Below are 22176 nucleotides of genomic sequence, written 5' to 3'. Positions count from 1 at the left end.
CAACTTCAGTGCGATGTCCCTTGACCTGATTTTGAGGTTATGTTTACCTTTTGACCTACGTCTATGACCTAAAGGCCAACTTCAGAGCGATGACCCTTGACCTAATTTTGAGGTTATGTGTTTACTCCTTGACCTACGCCTATGACCTGAGGCCAACTTCAGAGATATGACCCTTGACTTGATTTTGAGGTTATGTTTACCCCTTGACCTACGTCTATGACCTGAGACCAACTTCAGAGCGATGAACCTTGACCTGATTTTGAGGTTATGTTTACCTCTTGACCTACGTCTGTGACCTGAGGCCAACTTCAGAGCGATGACCCTTGACCATTTGTGGCCAACTTCAGGGCACTGAATCCGGCGGCGAAATCTTTTTATAATATAGAGAGATTATATTGAATAATTGTTTTTTAATATAATAATATTGAACGTAATAATATTAATAATTTTAATTAATATCTAAATAATAATAAATTTATTATTATTAAGATATTATTAATTAACATTAATATTATTAAGAAATAATAATAAATTATCAATATTAATATTAATTAATAATATATCAATAACAATAAATTTATTATTATTAAGATATTAATTAAAATTATTGATATCATTACCTTCAATATTATTATATTGAGAAACAATTATTCAATTATTATTGAGATATTATTAATTAATATTATTATTAATATTAATAATTTATTATTAATTCTCTATAATATTAATGTTAATTAATAATATATAATATTAATTAATAACGAATTTTTTTAATTATTTAATTTTTAAAAAAGTCTCAATAAATAATTACTTAATATATTGATTAGATTCATTTATTAATAATTATTTTCTAAAATAATGCAATTACTTGTAATAATTATTTAATTTATAATGTGACAATAAATGACGAGATCCGCAGTCGGATCCGCCCCAGTACCAAGCCAGTACAGACTCAACATTCTCATTCTTCCGACGCCGCAGAAGAATAAGATCCGCCGGCGGAAGAAATCCAGTACCGAGCCAGTACTGACAATAGTGGGAAGACGGTTCCGACAGTCGGAGCATAATCTGTACGGCGCCGGTTGCTTTTTCAGATCCAAATCGGTACAGACCTTCGGTACTTGCGGTCTGTACAGGCGCGGATCCCAGCTGGTTGTAAACTCCGACGTTCGTCTGACTTTTCCGCCTGGGTTATTACAAATTTTAATTAATTTATCATTTAATTCAAAATTAACTAATTTGATTCAAAATTTTCATTTAAGTCAATTTAATTAAAAGTAATTTTTTAATTTAAAATCAATTAAAATTAATTAATGAAACTAATTCTAATTTAGTCAGGAAAGTTGATTTTATTATCTTTTTAAATTTTAATTAAATTTAATTAAACTTTAATTTAATTAAAAATGTAATTTTTTCAACGCACGTGAAATGACATTTGGAATATATTATAACGGTATAAGATAGAAAATCAATCAGTCATAAGTTTCAGAGCTATTCAGTAATTTTACACTATGTGAAATCGAATGTTTGAACTGGCTATGAGAAATTATCGTATAACAGAGAGAAGAAAGTTGAGCTGCAATTCAATAAGACCTTGCAACAGGTGAATATTTTTTTTTTATTTTTTTTTTGCGCGAGGTATCAATAAATAGATTGCATGAAAGGGATGAATGGTCTTTGAGAAATGAAAGGAAGGATTTGCACGTATTTACTCGCACGTACATCATCGGTTACCCTGGCGTGTTTCAAGCAAAGTAACTAGAGATAACGGTAAAAGGAAAATCATTTTAAGTGTCGCATTGCATTCCATCGTATACACATGCATTTATATATATGTTTATAAAAATTCCATGGATAATGAACCTTTTAATTATCCACTAAATTATTTTCCATACTCGTTTCATTTTGGCAATTTCTCGAGATAAAAAAGTATATAAAATTCCCTTTGGATAATTTTAAAACGAAATTTTAGGAGTATTTTTTATTTTTATTGGATTATTTCTTGCTTTTAATTAAAAATAATTATAATTATAGCATAATTATTATTATGCAAATAACAAAATTTAAAATTATTTTTAAATAGGTATCAAATAATTCAGTTTTTGAATGATTACAGATTCAAAATTTTTAAGAAATTCACATATTGAACTAATTAATTATTATTTCTTATTTTTTAAAATTTTAATAAAATTCTTATCAATAATTAAATTATTTTAAAAAATAATAAAACTCTTCACAAAAATTCAATTATTTTCATAAATAATAAAATTGTTCACAAAAATTAAATTAAAAATTAAGCAATTAAATTATTTTCAAAAATTTTAATGAAATTTTTGGAAAGAATTTAATTATTTTCATAGATTATAAAATTCTTAGAAGGAATTCAATTGTTTTCAATAAAATTTTAACGAAATTCTTGGCAAGAATTTAATTATTTTTATAAGTTGTAATAAAATTCCTTTAAAAAATGTAATTATTTAAAAAAAATTTGATATAATTGTATGCAATTTTTTGCATAAAATTTTAGATTTAAAATTATAAATGTTGGGTAGATAAAAATCATGATAAAATTTTTTTAACATAAATATCATGTTATATTTAATTTACAAATTAAATTATGATTTTTAATTCAAAATTCAATTAATTTTAGGTAGTTTAATTCTTCATTTTTTTCAGACTTCATTTTTGAGAAATTCTCATATTTTTCTTTTATTCTTTGATAATAAATTTAAATTATTTTAACAAAATTAAATTTATGTTTAAATAAAAGAATTTTTTTTACTTAACGAAGAAATCGATTGTCTTTAGATTTTATTAGTAAAAAATTCTATTTGTCCTCTTGTTTCAATTTAGATCATTGTAACAATAATGCACAAAAAAAGTCCCCTCGATATATAGATAAATAAAAATTTGTTGGGTAAAAAGGAAATCAAGCTCTGATTCAAAGGAAACGCAAGTCACTTTTTTTTATATACGACAGACTCAGATTGACTTTAATACGTGACTTTGAAATATTTCTCCTTGAAAAAAATTAATTTCATACCTTCTTTATTTGTCACGTAAAAAATACTTATTTTCTAATAAAATTTTGCAACAGGCTTTTTAGCCTGTTGTTATTGTTATTTTATACTTTTTTTGCCCTTCTTAAGTAAAAAATATTTTTATTTTCTAGTTGTAAAGTCTGGTAAACAAGAAGTCAGATTTTACTACTAGAAAATTGTCTTTAGACAATTTTCTATTTTTTCATTAGAAAAATATAAGAAAAGTACAAATTATACATTTTTTGCATCTGTTGCAAGAATTGACTAGAAAATAAATTTTGCTTTGCCAAAGAATTAAAAATATTATGGAAAATAATTTTTTTCTCCTGTGTACAAGATTTTACAACCGTTCAATTTTACAACAGAAAATTATTTACAAGAAGATAGAAAAAAATTAACAACAAAAATAAAAAAATATTATAAAATAAACTTTTTTGCACCTGTTGCAAGATTTTACTGGAAAATAAATTTTGTCTTTACTATAGAATAAAAGAAACTTTTTTTCCTAGCAAAATCTTGCAACCGGTAGAAAAGAATTTTTTAATCCAGTAAAAAAATTTTTTTCTAGTAAAATTTTGTAACGAAGGAAAAAAATGCAGGGTCATCCTTTTTTATTTCTCTAGTAAAAATTATATTTTCTAGTAATATTTCTCGCAATAGGTGAATTTTTTTCTCTAAAAAATATATAAATTTGAAATTTGAGAATTTTGGAATAAAAATAAAGATTGCGATTTTTATATAAATATTATTGCAGAGGTAAAGAAAAAATTTTTCATTTCAAGACGAAACGTTAAGCGGCAAAAGAGAATTGTTTGGACTTTTTAATATTATCGATACGTCGCCGTCTAGAGTCAATCAGATTCACCTGTTCTGTTTTTTAAGCAGAAGGAGTGAATCATCAAGTTGAATTCAGTGGCGTCAATATCATTACAAAAAAGAAATAAAGGAAAAAAACTCCCTCTCATTATTCATTGGCGCATTTCCGTCGAATTCCCGCAAGAATCTGAAGAAATCGAAAATTTAACATACAATGTCATCTGGATAATAAAAAATGCTAATTTACTTCTTTTGATTTAAAAAAGAAAAAAGAAAAGAAAGAAATAGGTTTCTGTGCTAGTCAAGAATCATGATTCTATTTTTATTTTAATATTCAAATTAGATTTGTGAAATATTTTTGTAAAGAATATTATGCATGTATATATATAAGAAAATTTTTATCCGTAGGTGAGGATGAAAATATAAATAATTTATGTCTAACGAATTAAAACTGATTGACTTTTTTCAAGAATGTTGTGTATGGGAGAAAATTGAATGAGAAAAAAATGGAGAAGAATTTCTTCTAAAAGATTGACGATGAGATTTTCTGAAAGGGTTTGGAAAAATGGGAAAGCAGAACAACACTAAGAAATTATTTTAAGGTGAATGGAATTTTTTTATTTCACTGCGCTGTTGGCTTTCTTGTTACCAAGTACGGCCCTCTGACCCGGTGCCGGATACGACATGGCGTGCAAACATTGCCTGTAATTCAATTTCAAATTATATTCTTCTGCTTCATTTTCGCATTTTAATTAGAATTTTTATTTTTATCTTGCATTCTGCTCTTCTTCGTCAGTTTCAATCCACGAAAAATTAATTCGAACAACATTTTTTTCTCTTCCATCGAAACAAAAATTTATATAAATTTTAAATTAATTTAATAAATAAAATAATACAAAAAGAATTCAATTTTCTGAAAAAGTTTCAAAAAATGGGAAAGGGGAATCAAAATTTCATAAAAATGAGTAAATTTAATAATTTTCAGATGATAATTAATTTTTAGAGAATATATTTACAAGACAACTTTAATATTTAAATAAATGTGTTTCAATGTGGAAAGTAATTGACGGAATAATTGTAAAAGAAAGATTTTATTGAAACCAAGAAGACTAGAGACAGGAGGTAAAACTTCGGTAGTGGGGGTATGGCAATGCTGAGTCGCTCAGCTGATGTATGGTCAGGCGTTTACTTTCAAAAAAAGTTTTCGCCGCAATAGACCACACGGACTTCTGCGCAGCTACACACGTAAACACGGGAAAATATATTCTATACAAATACAATATGAAATATAAGTGTTTATATTTTCAAACATCTTTTAGTTATTAAAAAAAAAGTTTTAAAAACAAAAAAATGTGTAAACTATAGCATGAAGTGTATTAAAAGTTAACAAAAAGTAATAGTCATAGTGCTGTGTTTATCTTTCTTCTTGTTTCAACTTTTCACACAGCACGTTTTCGGAATTTTTAATTATTTGAATAACACTCAATTTAATAATCACTCACATTATTTCTATATATATATATCCGTTATGACACACATTGTGTCTCGATTGCACTTTAAAGTTAACCTCAAATTAAAATCATATCATACACATGTGAAACACACGGTATACAAGAATTTGAATGTGTGAGTGATGTGCAGAAGCACCGCGCCGGCGACTTTTCGAAACGAAAAACGCCTGGTTAAAGAAAGGTTCTTGACTCATCCCCACTACCGAAGTTTCACCTCCTGTCTCTAGCCTTCTTGATTGAAACCAATGTTGTAAAAACAATTTTAGTAATATAATTTTTGCTTCCTCATGAGGAAGCTTTGCATTCGTGACGATTTTCAATTTTTCGAAAGAAGGATATATGGACTCATTTTCATCTAGAACATATGTATATTCTATTCTGAGCAAATGTCCAGATGTATGGACATACACACATATATACATATGTGTGTATGTATGTGTATGTGTGTGTGTATGTCACAAAAATTGTGTACAAATTATCTCAGACAAATTTTGATGGATTGTCCTGAAATTTTTCAGGTTTATTGCAGTCATTAATACCTAAAATCTGACACAAGGATTTTCAAAAATATCTACAAAAATTTTTTTTATACAATTTTTAAAAAATTTTAGAAAAATTTTTTTTTGTATTTTTTGAAATAATTTTTTTATTTGTTAATATTTTCATTAATTATTCTCAAAATTACATTCCTGACAAGAAAACGAATCGATTGATGTATACAAAGTATATATTTTATCAAAATTTATAAAAGTAATAAATATTTTTCTTTTTCACAAAAAATCCAAATTTTGTATTTTTTTCATAATTTATTTCATGTTAATATTAATATTTTGAAATGATTATTCTATCATAAAAAAGAAGCAATTGGTATATGAAAGTGTAAATTTTACCAAATATTTATGTATTGAGGAAGCTAAATGGTCATGAAATGAACAACTTGTTTATTTTTATGTTGCAGATTAACAAAAAGATGCCTTACTACAATAGTGGCCATGGACCTGTTGCTTACAATAAAGGTAAAAAAAATTATTATTATTTCATTTTGAATATTTTTGGAAATTTAAACAATTTAAAGTAAAAAAATTGTAATTGTTACAATTATTACTTTCATTTTTTATTTTGAAAATTTCTTTTTCTTTCAAAATTTCACATTATTTACAATTATAAGTTTTGTTATTTTTTAATTTTTACTGCATGAGTATATAATTAAAAATTCTTTAAATTTATTTTATTTGTAGGTATTATTAGACATTTTTTTGTTCTTTAAATTATTTCCAGTAATGTAAACAAAGAAATAATATTGAATTTTATTTCTTGAATATTATCGAAAATTTAAATAATGAATTGATTATTAAAAATAATTTTAATTAGAGGTAACAAATATTATTATTTAAATTTTTTATTTACATTATAAATTAAAAAATTTTTTTTTAATTAAAATTATAAATTTTTTAATTTTCCCACAGCTCCAGCAGAGTTAGTCCCCCATTTTTTCATAGTTTTAAATTTATTTCAATTCTTATAAACTTTTTATTTTTAAATTAAAAATTTTTTGTTATTAAAATTATTTGCAGAGATGAAATGAAAAAAATTATTTTTAATTTTCTTTTGTGCAAATTATTTTAAATTTATATAATTAATTGTTTATTAAGAATAATTTTAATTAGGGTCATTTGGGGTAAATGTAAACAAGGGGTAAATGTAAACAGTAGATGTTTCAGCTAAATTTACAAATTAAAAAATAAGTACGACGTCAATATTTTTACCTCAGCTCACCTACAAGATGTTCTGAGTATTACCAATATTTTATTTTGACAATTGCCAATGCCATAGTATAAGTTATTTTTTAATGCAAAAAAGATTGAAAATCAAAATTTTACTGTTTCAGTATTTTGTCTCGCATTTGCATAAAAATAAATTTAAAAATCGAACAAAAAATAAATAATTAAGTGTTTACATTTACCCCGAGAATTCGAAAACTCGAGGTAAATGTAAACACAACTTGAACTACATTTTAAAAGAAAATAATTGAATAAATTTGCTTCTATTTCACAATTTCATTAATTTGGCAATGTAAATATTACATAGAAAAGAAAATTAGGTCCTCTTTGAAAAAAAAAATTTTATAAAAAAAATTTTTTTTTTTGAAAATTTGATCAATTTTTAAAAATATTTTTAGGTTCATCCGCCATTTTCAAAATTTAAAATTTGACTTCAAATTTGTATTCAGCGACCTCAAAAACACCCTAGTACCCAGATTCAAGCAAATTTGATCAATTTTTAAAAATATTATTTTTAGGTTCATCCGCCATATTGGATCCACCATTTTGAAATTTAAAAATTCGATTTTAGATTCTTATTCTGCAACCTTAAAAACTTCTTTTTACCAAGTTGAATAAAAATCTATTAAAATTTGTTCAAGTTATTCAAGTTTTTACATTACTAGTTTTGTAATGGTTAATTGTTTATTTTATATGATACATTATCAGTCAACTGGTTGATTTACTATACTATACTATAAAACCTTATGAAATATAAAGAAACTTTTAATATCTTTTAGTTTTTCTTATCACTTTCTTCTTTTTTTCTTCACAAATGTTAAAAAATAAGCAATTAAAACTGGCACTTTGCTTATTTTCACGATTTTAAAATGTAAATAACTTTTGCCCAGAAAATTGAAAAATTACGAAAATTGGGCAATAATAATAAGATGCTTATTTTACAATAAATATAAAAAATATTTTAAAAATTCTTTTTGTTCGATGATCCTAATATCTTTAAAATCATTCCTGCAAAATATTATAATTTTTTTAAATTAGTCGGCAACGACTTTCGTCGAAATATAATGGAATGGCTCATATGCATATTATATAAATTAATAAAATATAAATTTTATATTAAATTTTAAATTGTAAATTATTAAATAACTCAATTTTAAAAATTTCTACAAGTTATTATTAAAGTAATTTTCATAAATTCATAAATTTTATTGATTTAATGTAATATAAGATTATTTGAGGGGCTGATATAAAGTGGTTTAAAAAAACATTGGGAGAAAAAGTGGGATAAGTGACTTGGTAGCAAAAATGGTTTAAAACAATTAAAATATTTATCAATAAGTTTATTACACGAATGACTTGCAAAATATTAAAGTTTTTCTTTACTATTTTAAATATTTTTTGATCATTAATTATAATTAATTTATCCATAAATTACAAAATCATTTTAGCTCGTATTTGCGCCCAAGTCACTTATCGTCACCTTAATCTGCAAACCTCGTAACTCCACTTTTGGTCGAAATTTAGTTTTTTGTGTTATCTGATTCTTTATAAATAGACAAATATATAATTCAAATCATGAAGGAGTATAAGGAGAAGTATGTATAATGTATCCCTATTGACTGTACTTGACTGCGTAAAATCGCCATGCACGAAAATTGGCATACCGGAAATTTGTTCACTGAATTAGCGCCCCTACAGGAGAAAATATATACCCTCCATGCTGTCCATGATAAAAGTTTTGTTTACGTACACTGAGAGACCTTTGGGACTGTAGCGGAACAACGTATGTGACAGCAGCTCCACTATGGTTTTGGTGCGCTGCGGTTAAATTTTGGGTGCGTGACAGTCCCAAATGTTGGTGAGCAGCTCACCGAAGTAGTGGGAATGCCGCCGTTGGTTTGCAGCTGAACAACTTTGGGACTGTCACGCGCCCAAGATTTTACTGCAGCAACCCAAAAGTATAGTCCTGTAGCGTTCCTCCAAAATGGTCAGTAGCAGCCTATCGAAAGTCTGCTGCTGACCCAAAGGTCTCTCAGTGTAGTTTTTTTTAACAATAAAATAATAGTAATATGAATTGTTTTATAAAAAATTGCATGTCTAGTTATAAAGCAAATAAAAATGCTTCTGAAAAAAGTGTTTTTTCAAAGCACCGAGAATGATAAGTTTATTTAATATACTATTTGTAAGGGTAACAGTTTTTATACTTTTACCAACAGACATTTATGAATTTAATGCAAAGAATTTTTGGTTGTTTATTTGAAGTCCTTTCTATTTATATAACGTATAAAACAATTTAATTCTGTTCATCTATTTTACAATACAACACTCAGAGGATCCTCTAACCTTAAATATCAATCAGCTGTCAAAGATAAAAATACTTAAAATGTAAAATTGCACTTATTTCTCCCGTTTGGCGGCGCTGTTATCAGTGAACATGAGGCTATTACTTTTCGCGTACCTGTCGATTTTACTGCAGAGAAGTACAGTCAATATCAGGAAATTTTCCCATTGGAGATATGTCTCCTTATACTCCTTCATGGCTTCCGGACAGTATAACCGGTATAACCACACATAAAATTCTGACCGCCATGCTAATTCAATGGGCGTCAGAATTTTATGTGTGGTTATACTTTCCGGAGGCTCATTTATTATACCTACATACTTCATGACTTTCGACTTTAAGTGTGAAAATTTTTAAATAAATATCAAACATAAATTTTTAGTCTACTAAATATATAAAGTACAAACTTGAGGGTTCACGTGCAATAAGGGGACGCGCAGGCTATTCGTTGTCCTCTCGCGCAGCCGCAGAATCGCTATACGCAGGGACTTTCACTTCCATGCGTATCCCCTCAGGGTGAAGTCCCATGGTAGCGTTTTGCGTTGCGTTTTGTAACTAGGCCATGAGTGCAAATAGAGCAAACATATATCTGTATCTCTCTCACACTCATGGCCTGGTTACAAAACGTAACGCAAAACGCTATCATGGGACTCCAGCTGTCAAAGATAAAAATACTTAAAATGTAAAATTGCACTTATTTCTCCCGTTTGGCGGCGCTGTTATCAGTGAACATAAGGCTATTACTTTTCGCGTGCCTGTCGATTTTACTGCAGAGAAGTACAGTCAATATCAGGAAATTTTCCCATTGGAGATATGTCTCCTTATACTCCTTCATGATTCAAATGATAAAACTTTTTATGCAATAAAAACAGACTAAAGGTACTGCCACAGCTCGCTGCTGCCTGTGCAGGCAGCTGAGATGCAATGAGAGTAAGGGAGTAAGAAAATTCAAATTCATGTTTTTTCTCCCTCACTCTCATTGTATCTCAGCTGCCTGCACAGGCAGCAGCTAGCTGTGTCAGTACCTTAAAAATTTTGCCCAGCAAACCTCGTAACTCCACTGCGAAAAATTTTAAATGGCAAATCTCGTAACTCCATCTATGATTATTCAAGATGGGGGAAAAATGTCAACATTCAACAAATAGATGTCAGTTGCAAAAGTCAACAACGTGTGTTTTTCAGTTCCTTAACGTTTTTAATAAGAAAAACTATAAAAATAAGTAAAATAATTGCAAAAATGAAATAAGTTTTTACCGAATAAGTTTTTTTTCTGTGCGGAAATTACGTATGGAATTCTGTACGGAATTTTTGTAAATATTCCACATTGTATATTTTTGTAGAGTTTTCGATAACTTAAAAAACTGTCAGACTGTTGCCAACTTATAAAAACAAAAGTTTTTATACTTTTTAATATTATTTCCTTATTATTATGTTTTTTTATTTTCAATTCTTTTTTTATTAAATTTACAGGGGAAAAAATCCTTAGCTGATAAAAACTGTTAAACTGTTACCAACTTCAATTGGAGTTGGTAACATTTATTTATACTTTTTAATATTATTTCCTAATTATTCAAATTTTTTTAATTTTCAATTTTTTTTATTAATTTTACACGGAAAAAAATGCTTATTTAATAAAAATTGTTAAAATGTTACCAACTCCAATTGGAGTTGGTAACAGTTTTTTATGCTTCTTAATATTATTTCTTTATTATTATATTTTTTTATTTTTAATTCTTTTTTCATTAATTTTACACAGGAAAAAATCCTTAGTTGATAAAAACTACTAAACTGTTACCAACTCCAATTGAAGTTGGTAACATTTATTTATACTTTTTAATATTATTTCCTTATTATTCATATTTTTTTAATTTTCAATTTTTTTTTTATTAATTTTACACGGAAAAAAATCCTTATCCGAACAACCTCACAAAAAAGTTATTATTCTTAAAAATAGAATTATACCAAGTTTTTATTTCTTTAATTCACTGATTTTATTAATTAACAAATTTTTAGCATTACCTGAAAGGAAAAGCTCAATTTCACAAATTTAAATAAGAAATAATCCGATTGAAATAGTTCAAATTAATATTCGTTATCAAAGTACTAACCTCGTAACTCGCCAAAGAGTTAAGTTAAAAAAATTGTATATTAATATGTAAAAGGAGTCCCTTAATATCTAATAGAATCCATACTTTTTCCTAAATATCCAATCTAATGTTTATAAACAGTTTTATTGCTCTCCTGTAAAGTTGCATTAAATGGAGTTACGAGGTTTGCAGATTAAGGTGACATTATCCCACTTTTGCTTCTATTTACCTAAAGTGCAACAAAATCAGAACGAGTGACTGCTAAATGCGTCTCATTATGCACGCACCGCGTGACTCGCATGTCCTGCGCCCGAAGTGCGACAAAGTGCGATGCATGATTGTTATCTGGGTTCTTTCTTAAACCTCGCTTAACTACAGTGGTGTTTACATTTACCCCGAATTTTAGGAAAATTTCAAAATCTCGGGGTAAATGTAAACAGTCAGTTTTAGGCGATTCAGGTGAATAAATATTTTTTGAACCTCATAAAATTTTTCTAGGGAACTCTAGTAACAAGTTCATGCAAAAAAAATCCGTCCGTTTTACCTTTTAACAAAAAAACTAATGTTTTTGGTGAAAAATAGATATTCCGTTTACATTTACCCCAATTGACCCTATTATTTTTGTTTTTTTATAAAGTATTTCAATATGTCAACAATTTTATTCTATTTGTGTTATTGAACTCTTTTTGTTATTAAAATTATTTCCACAGATGAAAATAGTACATTGTACAACTAGTGGCGAAAGTGTGATTTTTTGAGAGTGAAGAGAAATCACTCGAGAAAAATCATTCTTTCACCACGAGTTGTGCACTACGTTTTCTCCAACGCCTTGCGAGGAAAGGTTTCTTCGTGAGTTTCGTATAATTTTAATTTAAAATGTTCTTATGTTTAATATAATAAAAGACGAATGTTTTGAGTAGGGAAGAAGTTAGATACAAAATAAATCTCGGTCAAAGAACAAGAAAAAAGAATAAATTCATGATTTACTTTCGCCACGCTCTTCAGAGCAGTTGAGAAAAGTTCTACTTTCGCCACACTTTTCTACCAAGAAAAGTACTCCTTTCAGAGCAAGTGTTGGAGAAAAGCTATTTTCAATGTACTTTTTTAGAAAAATAATTTGAAAATTTAAACATTTACTATTTATTAACAATATATTTAATTTTATAATAATTAATATTTTTATTCATTTTCTACAAAGTAAATATTGACAATCTTATTTATTTTTATTATTGGACAAAATTATTTCCAGTGATGTAAACAAAAAAAATGATTTTGAATTTTATTTCTTGCAATTTATTGAAAATTTTAAACAATTTATTATTTATTAAAAATAATAATTTTAATTTAGGTAATAATTATTATTTTCATTTTTGAAGTTAGCGTCGAAAACAATAGCATTTGGGATTGTACAGACTAATGAAAATGTCACTATAATTTTACTTGTTTCATTCACATAAGAAGTTAGCAAATCTTTTTAAGAGACTTTTTCAATTTAAAAACTTTGAAAAAATTGATTAATTTTTTCCAGTTTCGTGGAAAAAGTATTTTTCAATGCTCTGAGTGAACGCCAACTTTAGGGATCTATTTAAAAAAATTTCTTTTTCAAATTCTTTACAAATATGATATAGAAAACACGATTTTGAATTTTATTTCTTGAGAATTATTGGAAATTTAAATAATTTATTATTTTTTAAACATAATTTCAATTTACTTATAAATTCAAATAGAATTATGTATTTCTTGGTTCTAAAAATTTTTTTTAGATCTCTTACAATCCTATTCCTCTAAATGAAAAATAAATTAAGCATGATTAAGTTTGTTCAACATTACTTTAACATTGATTTAAATTTAAAATAAAAAAATTAATTTAAACATGACCAAAAAACCTTATTAAAATGATTTACATTATTTTTTTACTTTTGGCAATGTATTTAAAATTTGAACAATCTTACTTTATTGAGAATTGAATTACTGAATTGTTGTTTTATATAATTAAATTATTTAAGAATAATAATAATTAAATTACTAGATAATAATTTGATTACTAAATTATTGAAATTGATTTTGAATTGAGTTGTAACGTTTATAATTTTCGTTTCAGATGGAAGTTCAAGTGGTCCATCGAGCACATCCGGAGGACCAGTCGGTGCACCGGAACCAACATACATGATGGAGCATTTGGCCACATTCACAGTGACCAAAGAAACTGGAATTGTTTATCCAGCTGATGGCATGCGACGTCTTTTACAACTGGAAAAAAGTAACGGTATTTGGAGTCAGAAGATGCAACTTCGCCTCGAGCGAAATTGGGTTCTCATCATGGACAACGAAACTGGGGTAAATTTATACTCATAAACTTTTCTCAAATTTCATCAACAGTGAAATCAAATCTTCTACTATAGGACTATTTGATTTTCTTTCTCTTTTTGTAACTCCAAATTTGTGATTGAAATTTAAATAAAATTGAAATTAATCAATAATTAATAAATTAGTAAATTGAATTAAAAAATTTGATTGATAGAAAATATTTTAAAAATAAATAAATAGAGATTGATGATGAAATCGGATTTAGAAAAAGTTGGATATAATTAGAAGTAATTGCATAAATTCAGAGGGGTAAAAAAATTGTGCTGACAATTTGTCAGCACTCATAATGGAGTGATTACATCAATCAGGTAACGTGGGGAATTTTTGTTTTTTTTTATTTTAGGCCGTCATGGAGAGATTTCCTGCGTCTCTTATACAGGAACCCACGGCCTTCACGTCACGCGATCCGATGGAAATGTATAACAATATATTGGTCTTCACCGTAGGCGAAGACTGTGGCTCTGGTCAACGTGCCGAAATGCACATCTTCCAATGTCAAAGTGTCTCCGCCGAGGACCTCGTGGAAGATCTGAAAATGTTACAAATGGGAAAATTGGTACCCGGAGGATCGCCCCGAGGTTCCCGTGGCCACATACCACCCCCACCGGCACTACCGCCTCCAGAACCACCATTAAATGGTGTCAATGTTCGAGAACAAGTCTCCGCATTTAATGCCGCTAATAGTAAGTATTTTTAAATTTCTCTCATCTTTAATTACACCGTTAATTACTCTTGGTAATGATTTTGCGACAGCGGGTGAAAGTAACACCCTCGAAAGCTTGCTCACTTTCTTTCAGATGGCAATTTTCTTTTTCTATAAATTAACAGGTCTTGGATTGTATGACTTTTTGGATTTTTCTTGACTTATTTTTTTTAAAAAATGAGACTTTTTCGACTTCCGTCCACATATTGCAGCAAAATACTAATTTTTTGTATAAAATGCAACTTATTTCGACTTTTGTATTGTTAAAAATAACTTGATACCGCCAATTTTGGGGTTTGACAATATCAGAGTTTTGGACCCTTGTTTAACAAGTTTCCGAAAACTCAGTAAAACGGCGAATTTAAATAGGAAGAAATCTCGGACCCTCCGTGAGTTTCCGAAGATTTCTCTAATTGGGGAAATGATTTACGCGCAAACCAAATTAAAGTAATAAAAAAAATAAATTAAACAAAAGGGGAAACGATTATGGACCCTCAGAAAGTTTCCAAAAATCGCTTTAAAAAAAATCGGAATGGGAAAAAAGAAATAACAGTTTTAGGACCCTCCGTGAATTTCCACGAAACCGGAATTTCTCTATACACAGTAAAAAGTAATTCTTAATTTAAGAGCTACCTTGAATTCAACACTGTCTGCTATAATGTTAAAGGATACGAAAAACGTGCGTAAATTCAACATTGACTGTCTTAAAAATGTTGCATCTTAATTTTAGGCAGCTTTCGTGCCTTAAAATAAGATTTTCTTTTTACTGTGTATTAAAGAAAAATTAAAGGGGATAAAGAAAAAAAAGAAACACAACCTCGGACCCTCCGAGAGTTTCCAACGTTTGCGTTGCTTGGAAAAAAGGGAGTTTATGAATTTTAGACCCTCAGAAAGTTTCTAAAAATTTAACCCGAAAGTTAAATGGATGGGAGAAAATAAAAGTTGAAATTTAACAGGAATGACTTGAATTAAAAAAAAGAGATGAATTTATTTTTTAAGTAACACTGTTTGCGGTAGTTGAGAGCGGTGCGACCGTGCAGGCAGGCAGCTCGGGAAGAAGTTACAACAAAGCCGCCAAGCTGTAATGTAAGCATGAAGGAGTATAAGGAGACATATCTCCAATGGGAAAATTTCCTGATATTGACTGTACTTCTCTGCAGTAAAATCGACAGGTACGCGAAAAGTAATAGCCTCATGTTCACTGATAACAGCGCCGCCAAACGGGAGAAATAAGTGCAATTTTACATTTTAAGTATTTTTATCTTTGACAGCTGATTGATATTTAAAGTTAGAGGATCCTCTGAGTGTTGTATTGTAAAATAGATGAACAGAATTAAATTGTTTTATACGTTATATAAATAGAAAGGACTTCAAATAAACAACCAAAAATTCTTTGCATTAAATTCATAAATGTCTGTTGGTAAAAGTATAAAAACTTTTACCCTTACAGAATAGTATATTAAATAAACTTATCATTCTCGGTGCTTTGAAAAAACACTTTTTTCAGAAGCATTTTTATTTGCTTTATAACTAGACATGCAATTTTTTATAAAACAATTCATATTACTATTATTTTATTGTTAAAAAAACTACGTAAACAAAACTTTTATCATGGACAGCATGGAGGGTATATATTTTCTCCTGTAGGGGCGCTAATATCAGTGAACAAATTTCCGGTATGCCAATTTTCGTGCATGGCGATTTTACGCAGTCAAGTACAGTCAATAGGGATACATATACATACTTCTCCTTATACTCCTTCATGAATGTAAGTAACCAATATAATGTATAGTTCGTCGCCCCTGGGATGGAGGCGCTTCTGTCGCCACTCACACATAAGAAATATGTGTAACGATAGAGCGGGGCTTATGTAGTAGTGTGTAAACAAAATTTTTAACCTTTATTATAATCGTTTGTTTAGTAAAAAATATTAAATATACATCATTTGAAAACGTTTCACTGAAAAAAATTAAAAAGAAAATACTATATGAAGGGAAAAATGAGAACAATTTTTGTTAGTCTATGTAAGTATTCCTTAGGAAAATATTTCAATTTTTTTATGCTGGCATTTTGACAGTAAGCAATCTCTTAATTATTAAAAGATAATTTATGTTATTCTGTTAAAATTTTGTTAATCAATCACTGTTATATATTAAATTTGTTATATTTATTACTAATATTAATATTAAATGATAGAAATACAAAGACTAAGGAAAGTGAAAAAGTAAACTGACAGTTATAATGCCGGTATATGTTTGCAAAAAATTAAAATATTTACTTAAGCAATACTGATAGAATAGAACAAAGTCATTTTCACCCTTCTATTCACATTAAATTTGTTTAATAAAACGTGTTCAAATGATGTATTTTAAATATTTTTTACTAAACAAACGATTATAATAAAGGTTAAAAATTTTGTTTACACACTACTACATAAGCCCCGCTCTATCTTTACACATATTTCTTATGTGTGAGTGGCGACAGAAGCGCCTCCATCCCAGGGGCGACGAACTATACAGTATATTGGTTACTTACATTACAGCTTGGCGGCCCTGAGTTACAATGTGAAATCGCTGTTCGCGATAGTCGAGAGCGATGTGACCAGGCAGGTCGGCTGCTCGAATGTAAGTTGCTTTTGGTGTAAAGCTGTTCGCAGTGATCGAGAACGATGCGACTAGGCAGGTCGGCTGCTCGAACGTAAGTGACGATGAGACAGAGATGCCATTGGGCGGAGGAATTTCATCCCCACTCTTGCACCATTTTACATTTAAGTCAATGTAAAATGGCGCAAGAGTGGGGATGAAATTCCTCCGCCTAATGGCATCTCTGCGATGAGACTGAGAGTTCTGTTTCCAAGCTCTGTAGCGCTGTTGAGTGGGGAAGCGCGCGCAGTGGGAGCAAGCGATGCTCTGATTGGCTGACGCGGCCTAGTGCGACCGGCTGATGCAGCATTCCAGCAATTCGGAATCCTCGCTTATACTCTGTGACAGAAAAATATGAACTAGTTTCGCGAATAATTGAAAAATTAACTTCTGTTAATTTATTGAGTATCAAACTCTAGAGCAATTCCAGGTGAAATGATCAAGTAAAAATTTTAATTTTCTGTAATTGATTTGAAACTATGATAAATTGAAGAGCAAGTTTTTAAAAGTTGATAAATTCATTTTCCAAGAAAATGGAGATATGTAGGTCATAAATTTAATATTTTAAGGACTTCGCAAATCGAACTGTCACTGTTGAATTTAAGAATAAAGTTTATTAACTCCCAATGTAAATTGGATAAATTTTTTATTTTAATTTAAAATTTTTAATTTTAAAGATAAAATTTAAATTATAACTTCAATTTAAAAATTTTTCGACATATAGTTTTCGACTTATAGTTTTTATGTTTTTTATTGTGAAAAATTACCAAAATCTTTAAATCACTTATTTATAACTAGCTGTCGTACCCGTCTTCGACGGATTTTAGTTCCTACTAATACATTTAACAGTGTGTCTACCAATCTGGAAAATCAGGAAATAGCTCGGGAATTTAAGTTGACCGGAAAAAAAATAATAATTAGTTACCATTAGCTATTTCAGAAGAAAATATTACTATTTGAATCAGTAATTGACTTTTTATTATCAAATTAGTTTTTTAACCAATTCAAATGCAGAGAACAATATTTGTCAATTTACAAATTGACAAATAACTAACTAATAACTTAGTACTTTAATTAATGTATTAAAAATTTATCAAATTTTCCACCCATTTTTTGGAGTTATAGTTTAGTCTAATTGGAACTAATTGTATCGCAAGTAGACCCTACGTTACGACTGCTAAAACGTAATATAAGACCTATATTTCAGGCTGAAAGTAGAGCTTAAATTTTGACTTGGGTCTGTTTTCATAAATATTATACATCAATAAAAATTAAAGTAAAAAGCAATTTTTTAAAAGCGAATTAATATAATAAAACTTTTTCTTAATTTGATAGGAAAATTCCCAGCTTTTTCCAGTTTGGTAGTTACCCTGTTAAATGTATTAGTAGAAACAGAAAACTGTCGAAGACGGGTACGACAGCTAGTAATATAATCTATATTTATATGAACTTAAGAAAGAGTATCTATTTTCATAAAATAAGTTAATTTTTATAGCCATTTGTAAATTTATTTATGGATAAAATCAAGTAAATTTAAATTTGACAAAAAAAGATAAACCTTGAAAAATTTGGACAAAGCAGGAAATTTTGTTAAACAAAAATAGTATAATTGGTTGCCCGGATTTCCAATTAAATTATGTGGGAAAAGGTGGGAAAGGGAAAGATAAACAAATAAATGGTATAAAATAGTATTTATTTAACTTACTCGAAGTTCCGTACACGGAAAAAAGAAGTTCACGAATCTCTCGTGAACTAGTCTATCACTTTTGGATGGGACACAAAATTCTTGAAAATCAACAAACACAGTTCGTCAAAATTTCATCAACTCCTTCACTAGAAACATAGTACGGTTTCCGAACTTTTCGTCAAAGTTAACGAAAAATTCGTGAACTTTTAAAAAATGCTAAAAACAAGAAAAAATAATTTCCAGGCACTACTTTTTTATAGTATTTAACTTAATTTGATTACTTGACGCCTATACGCACCCAACTACACAGAATACACAATTTTATCGCCATTAAAATTCGTAATTCGCTTCACGGGATTCGAACCTAGTACTCTATACCCTATAACATAATATTTCTAACAACTAACCGCCACGGCTAAATCTATATTCACAGTACTTTTGCAAATGACACGATTAGCTTTGTCTGCTGTAAAACTCAGGACCGTGCAAAGTAGAAAAAGACCCTTGTCGTAACCTTTAATTTATTTTATGCATTATTTGTTCCACAAAAGAAATTACCACACAAAAATATTCACTAAATAATAAAAAACACTGTTTCTAAAGAATAACTTTCATCAAAGAATTTGCCCGAATGTAAACACCGATGACACCGACTAAATGATGAATGATGCTTGATCAGCCATATTTGATGCGCATTACGAACTGCGCATACTACTGAAACTCGCGAGTTCACAATTTTTTCGTGAACTTGTACCTCTACTTTTGACGAACTACTCATCCTTAACACAGTTCATCAAAAATTCATTAACTTTGTTTCAGTTTTTCGTTGACGTTCACCATTTCTAATCAAAAGTGAATGAAAATTTTGAAATTTTGTGTCCCATCCAAAAGTGATATACTAGTTCACGAGAGATTCGTGAACTTTTTTTTTCGTGTAGAATGAGTTCACAAATGACTATTCGAAAGAAGGCGACACAGAAATCACGGCACTGTTAATTGAAACGAGTCTAGGCAACAAGTGTCGCGTCTGTCCGCGAATTTGGCGATTGACACCCTCGAGGCCCTTCGGCCGTTTCCAGGTTCAATCGCCCGATTCGCAGCAGACGCGGGAGAATTTGTAACACCACGTTACACCCCCCTTCCCCTAAACGGGACGATGTGTAACCCCTTATTACAAAAAAATTTTTTTTTTCATTAATTTTCCGACAATTTGTCGTAATCAGTATCGAAGACTATACATTCAATGTTTTCTTTTTTACTATTTTCCGCTAATTTTCTTGAATTTTCCGCTAGGCTATTCTCCAAAAGTTCCTTAAGTTCCTCTCGTCGTTTGTCCCAGTTGGCTCCAGTTGACGTCAGCTCGTATCTATCTATTTGACCTTTCCATTTTTGTTTTCCATAATTTTTGTAAAAGACAATAAAAAAAAGAATTTTCTCGTTAATTTAAAAAAAATTAAAAATAAAAGTCTATTTGATTTCCTCAATTATTTTACATTTGCTTTTCGTGAAATGCAATAATTGACGCATTAATCTCATTAAAAAATTTCGATTTCGTATCTATAGTCTACGAAATTTGTTTCCAGTCGTCATATTTTTTTCCGATCCTAAATTTTGCGATACTTTCGCACTCGCATCGTTTCTCATTTATTTCTGTTATTTCCTGTTATGTTGTTGTTTTTTTTTCTTTTAGGGTTTTAATTTGATTTTCCTTGATTTCGTTATTGTTGAGCTGAATTGCTTCCATTTTCTAAAAAAATAACATTTTTCCTTTTTATTGTACATTTGTCAATGATTAAAAAAAGAAAAAAAAATTGTTTCCTGTAAGTTTCGTAAAATTTTTCTTTAATATTAATTTTTACTTAATGATAACTAGTTTTTGCTTATTTTTTCGTTACTTTTCATAATAATTTTATGAAATTTTCCTAAGATTTTCACACAATTTTCACTTAATTTATTTTGTAGTCTAATTTTCTTTAAATTTCCGTGCTATTTTCGATTATTTTTCTTTAATTTTCCACTAATTGCCTAGGAATTTTCTATATTTTCCTTGAAATTTTTCCTAATTTTTGTTTTCCACGAATTTTTGCAAATCATTTATATTTCACGATCCTATCGATTTTCCTCGAATTTTTCCTAATTCGTACATTGTGGGGGAAATTTTTTGAATTATTTTATATGGTCCTTCAAAATCTTTTTTTAATTTTCGCGCAATTCCTAGATCTTTGCTGGAAAGAGATTTGTCTTTCTTCCAGACTAGATCTTCTGCTTCAAATTCTAATTTTCGTCTACGCAAATTGTAATATTTCGCTTGATTTTCGTTCGCTTTATCTAAATTTCGTTGAACTTCGTCCTTAATAATTTGTAAGCGTCTCAGTCTTTCTGTCCACTTGTCAACTTCCTGAAATTCAATTTCGTCCGGATTTTCGAAATCTTTTTTCAGTGTTTGAAAAGGTTGAAGTTCACGACCTAAATTGAGGAAAGCTGGGGTAAGATTAGTTGAGGAATGTTTAGAGGTATTTAAAGCAAATTGTAAATCGTCGATGTCTTTATCCCAAAGATTCTGTTCCTTATCTAAATAAGCTGTAATTGCCGTTTTTATTGATCGGTTAGATCTTTCCGTCGGGTTTGCTTGTCAGTGGGTAGTACTTTGGCGTAAAAGAGTGTCTGATTCCGAATTTTTCCGACATTTCCCGTATTAGTTTATTGGCATATTCCGTGCCATTGTCAGAAACTAAAATTCTGGGTGTTCCCCATCTCGAAATTACTCTTTTGTGGAATTCTGCCTCTATAGTTTTTCCGTCTGCCTTTTTAATTGGAATTATTTTCACCCATTTTGTGAAAATGTCTAGAAATACTAAAATATATTTATTACGATTTTTCGATAGGGGTAATGGGCCTATTATATCCGAAGCAACCATCGTCCATGGTTCTTCCACGATTCTTTTACCCATCGGTCCTATTTTCGGTTTATTATTTGCTTTTGCTTGTTGGCAAATTTTACATTTTCGAATATACTTTACACTGTAAAAAAATCTGGTGTAAATTTACTATGTCCGACGTTGGAAAGTTTGGTCACTATGTCCGACGTGGTATTTTTACACGCCGACTGTAATCTACATAACCTGCAAATATTTTTTGAAATAATATTTTCAGTCGTAACTTTTTGTATTTATGAAATATAGCCCAAAACTTTTTGTAAT

The 22176-nt window shown here is 28.9% G+C and overlaps 1 protein-coding gene across 4 annotated transcripts in view; it reads left to right on the top strand.

Annotated features, from left to right (window-relative positions):
• The window catches only part of LOC122500448 (epidermal growth factor receptor kinase substrate 8-like), a 149347-nt gene that overhangs the window by 80352 nt on the left and 46819 nt on the right, over positions 1 to 22176 (top strand). For 2 of the 4 annotated variants that reach the window (XM_043609374.1, XM_043609373.1), the window contains exons 1-4: positions 4993 to 5102; positions 6327 to 6384; positions 13679 to 13914; positions 14288 to 14627. In XM_043609374.1, the coding sequence (XP_043465309.1) occupies positions 5031 to 5102; positions 6327 to 6384; positions 13679 to 13914; positions 14288 to 14627 (706 nt within the window). In that variant the 5' untranslated portion in view covers positions 4993 to 5030. Of the gene's footprint in view, positions 1 to 4992; positions 5103 to 6326; positions 6385 to 13678; positions 13915 to 14287; positions 14628 to 22176 lie in introns of those variants that run through there. The other 2 variants (XM_043609377.1, XM_043609375.1) reach the window with 1 other exon arrangement.

Source organism: Leptopilina heterotoma, unplaced genomic scaffold (genome assembly GCF_015476425.1).
Source record: "Leptopilina heterotoma isolate Lh14 unplaced genomic scaffold, ASM1547642v1 Lhet_186, whole genome shotgun sequence".
Taxonomy (NCBI): Eukaryota; Metazoa; Arthropoda; class Insecta; order Hymenoptera; family Figitidae; genus Leptopilina; species Leptopilina heterotoma.
The sequence above is the reverse complement of the archived record's forward strand: the minus strand, read 5'-3'. Positions and strand labels throughout refer to the sequence as shown.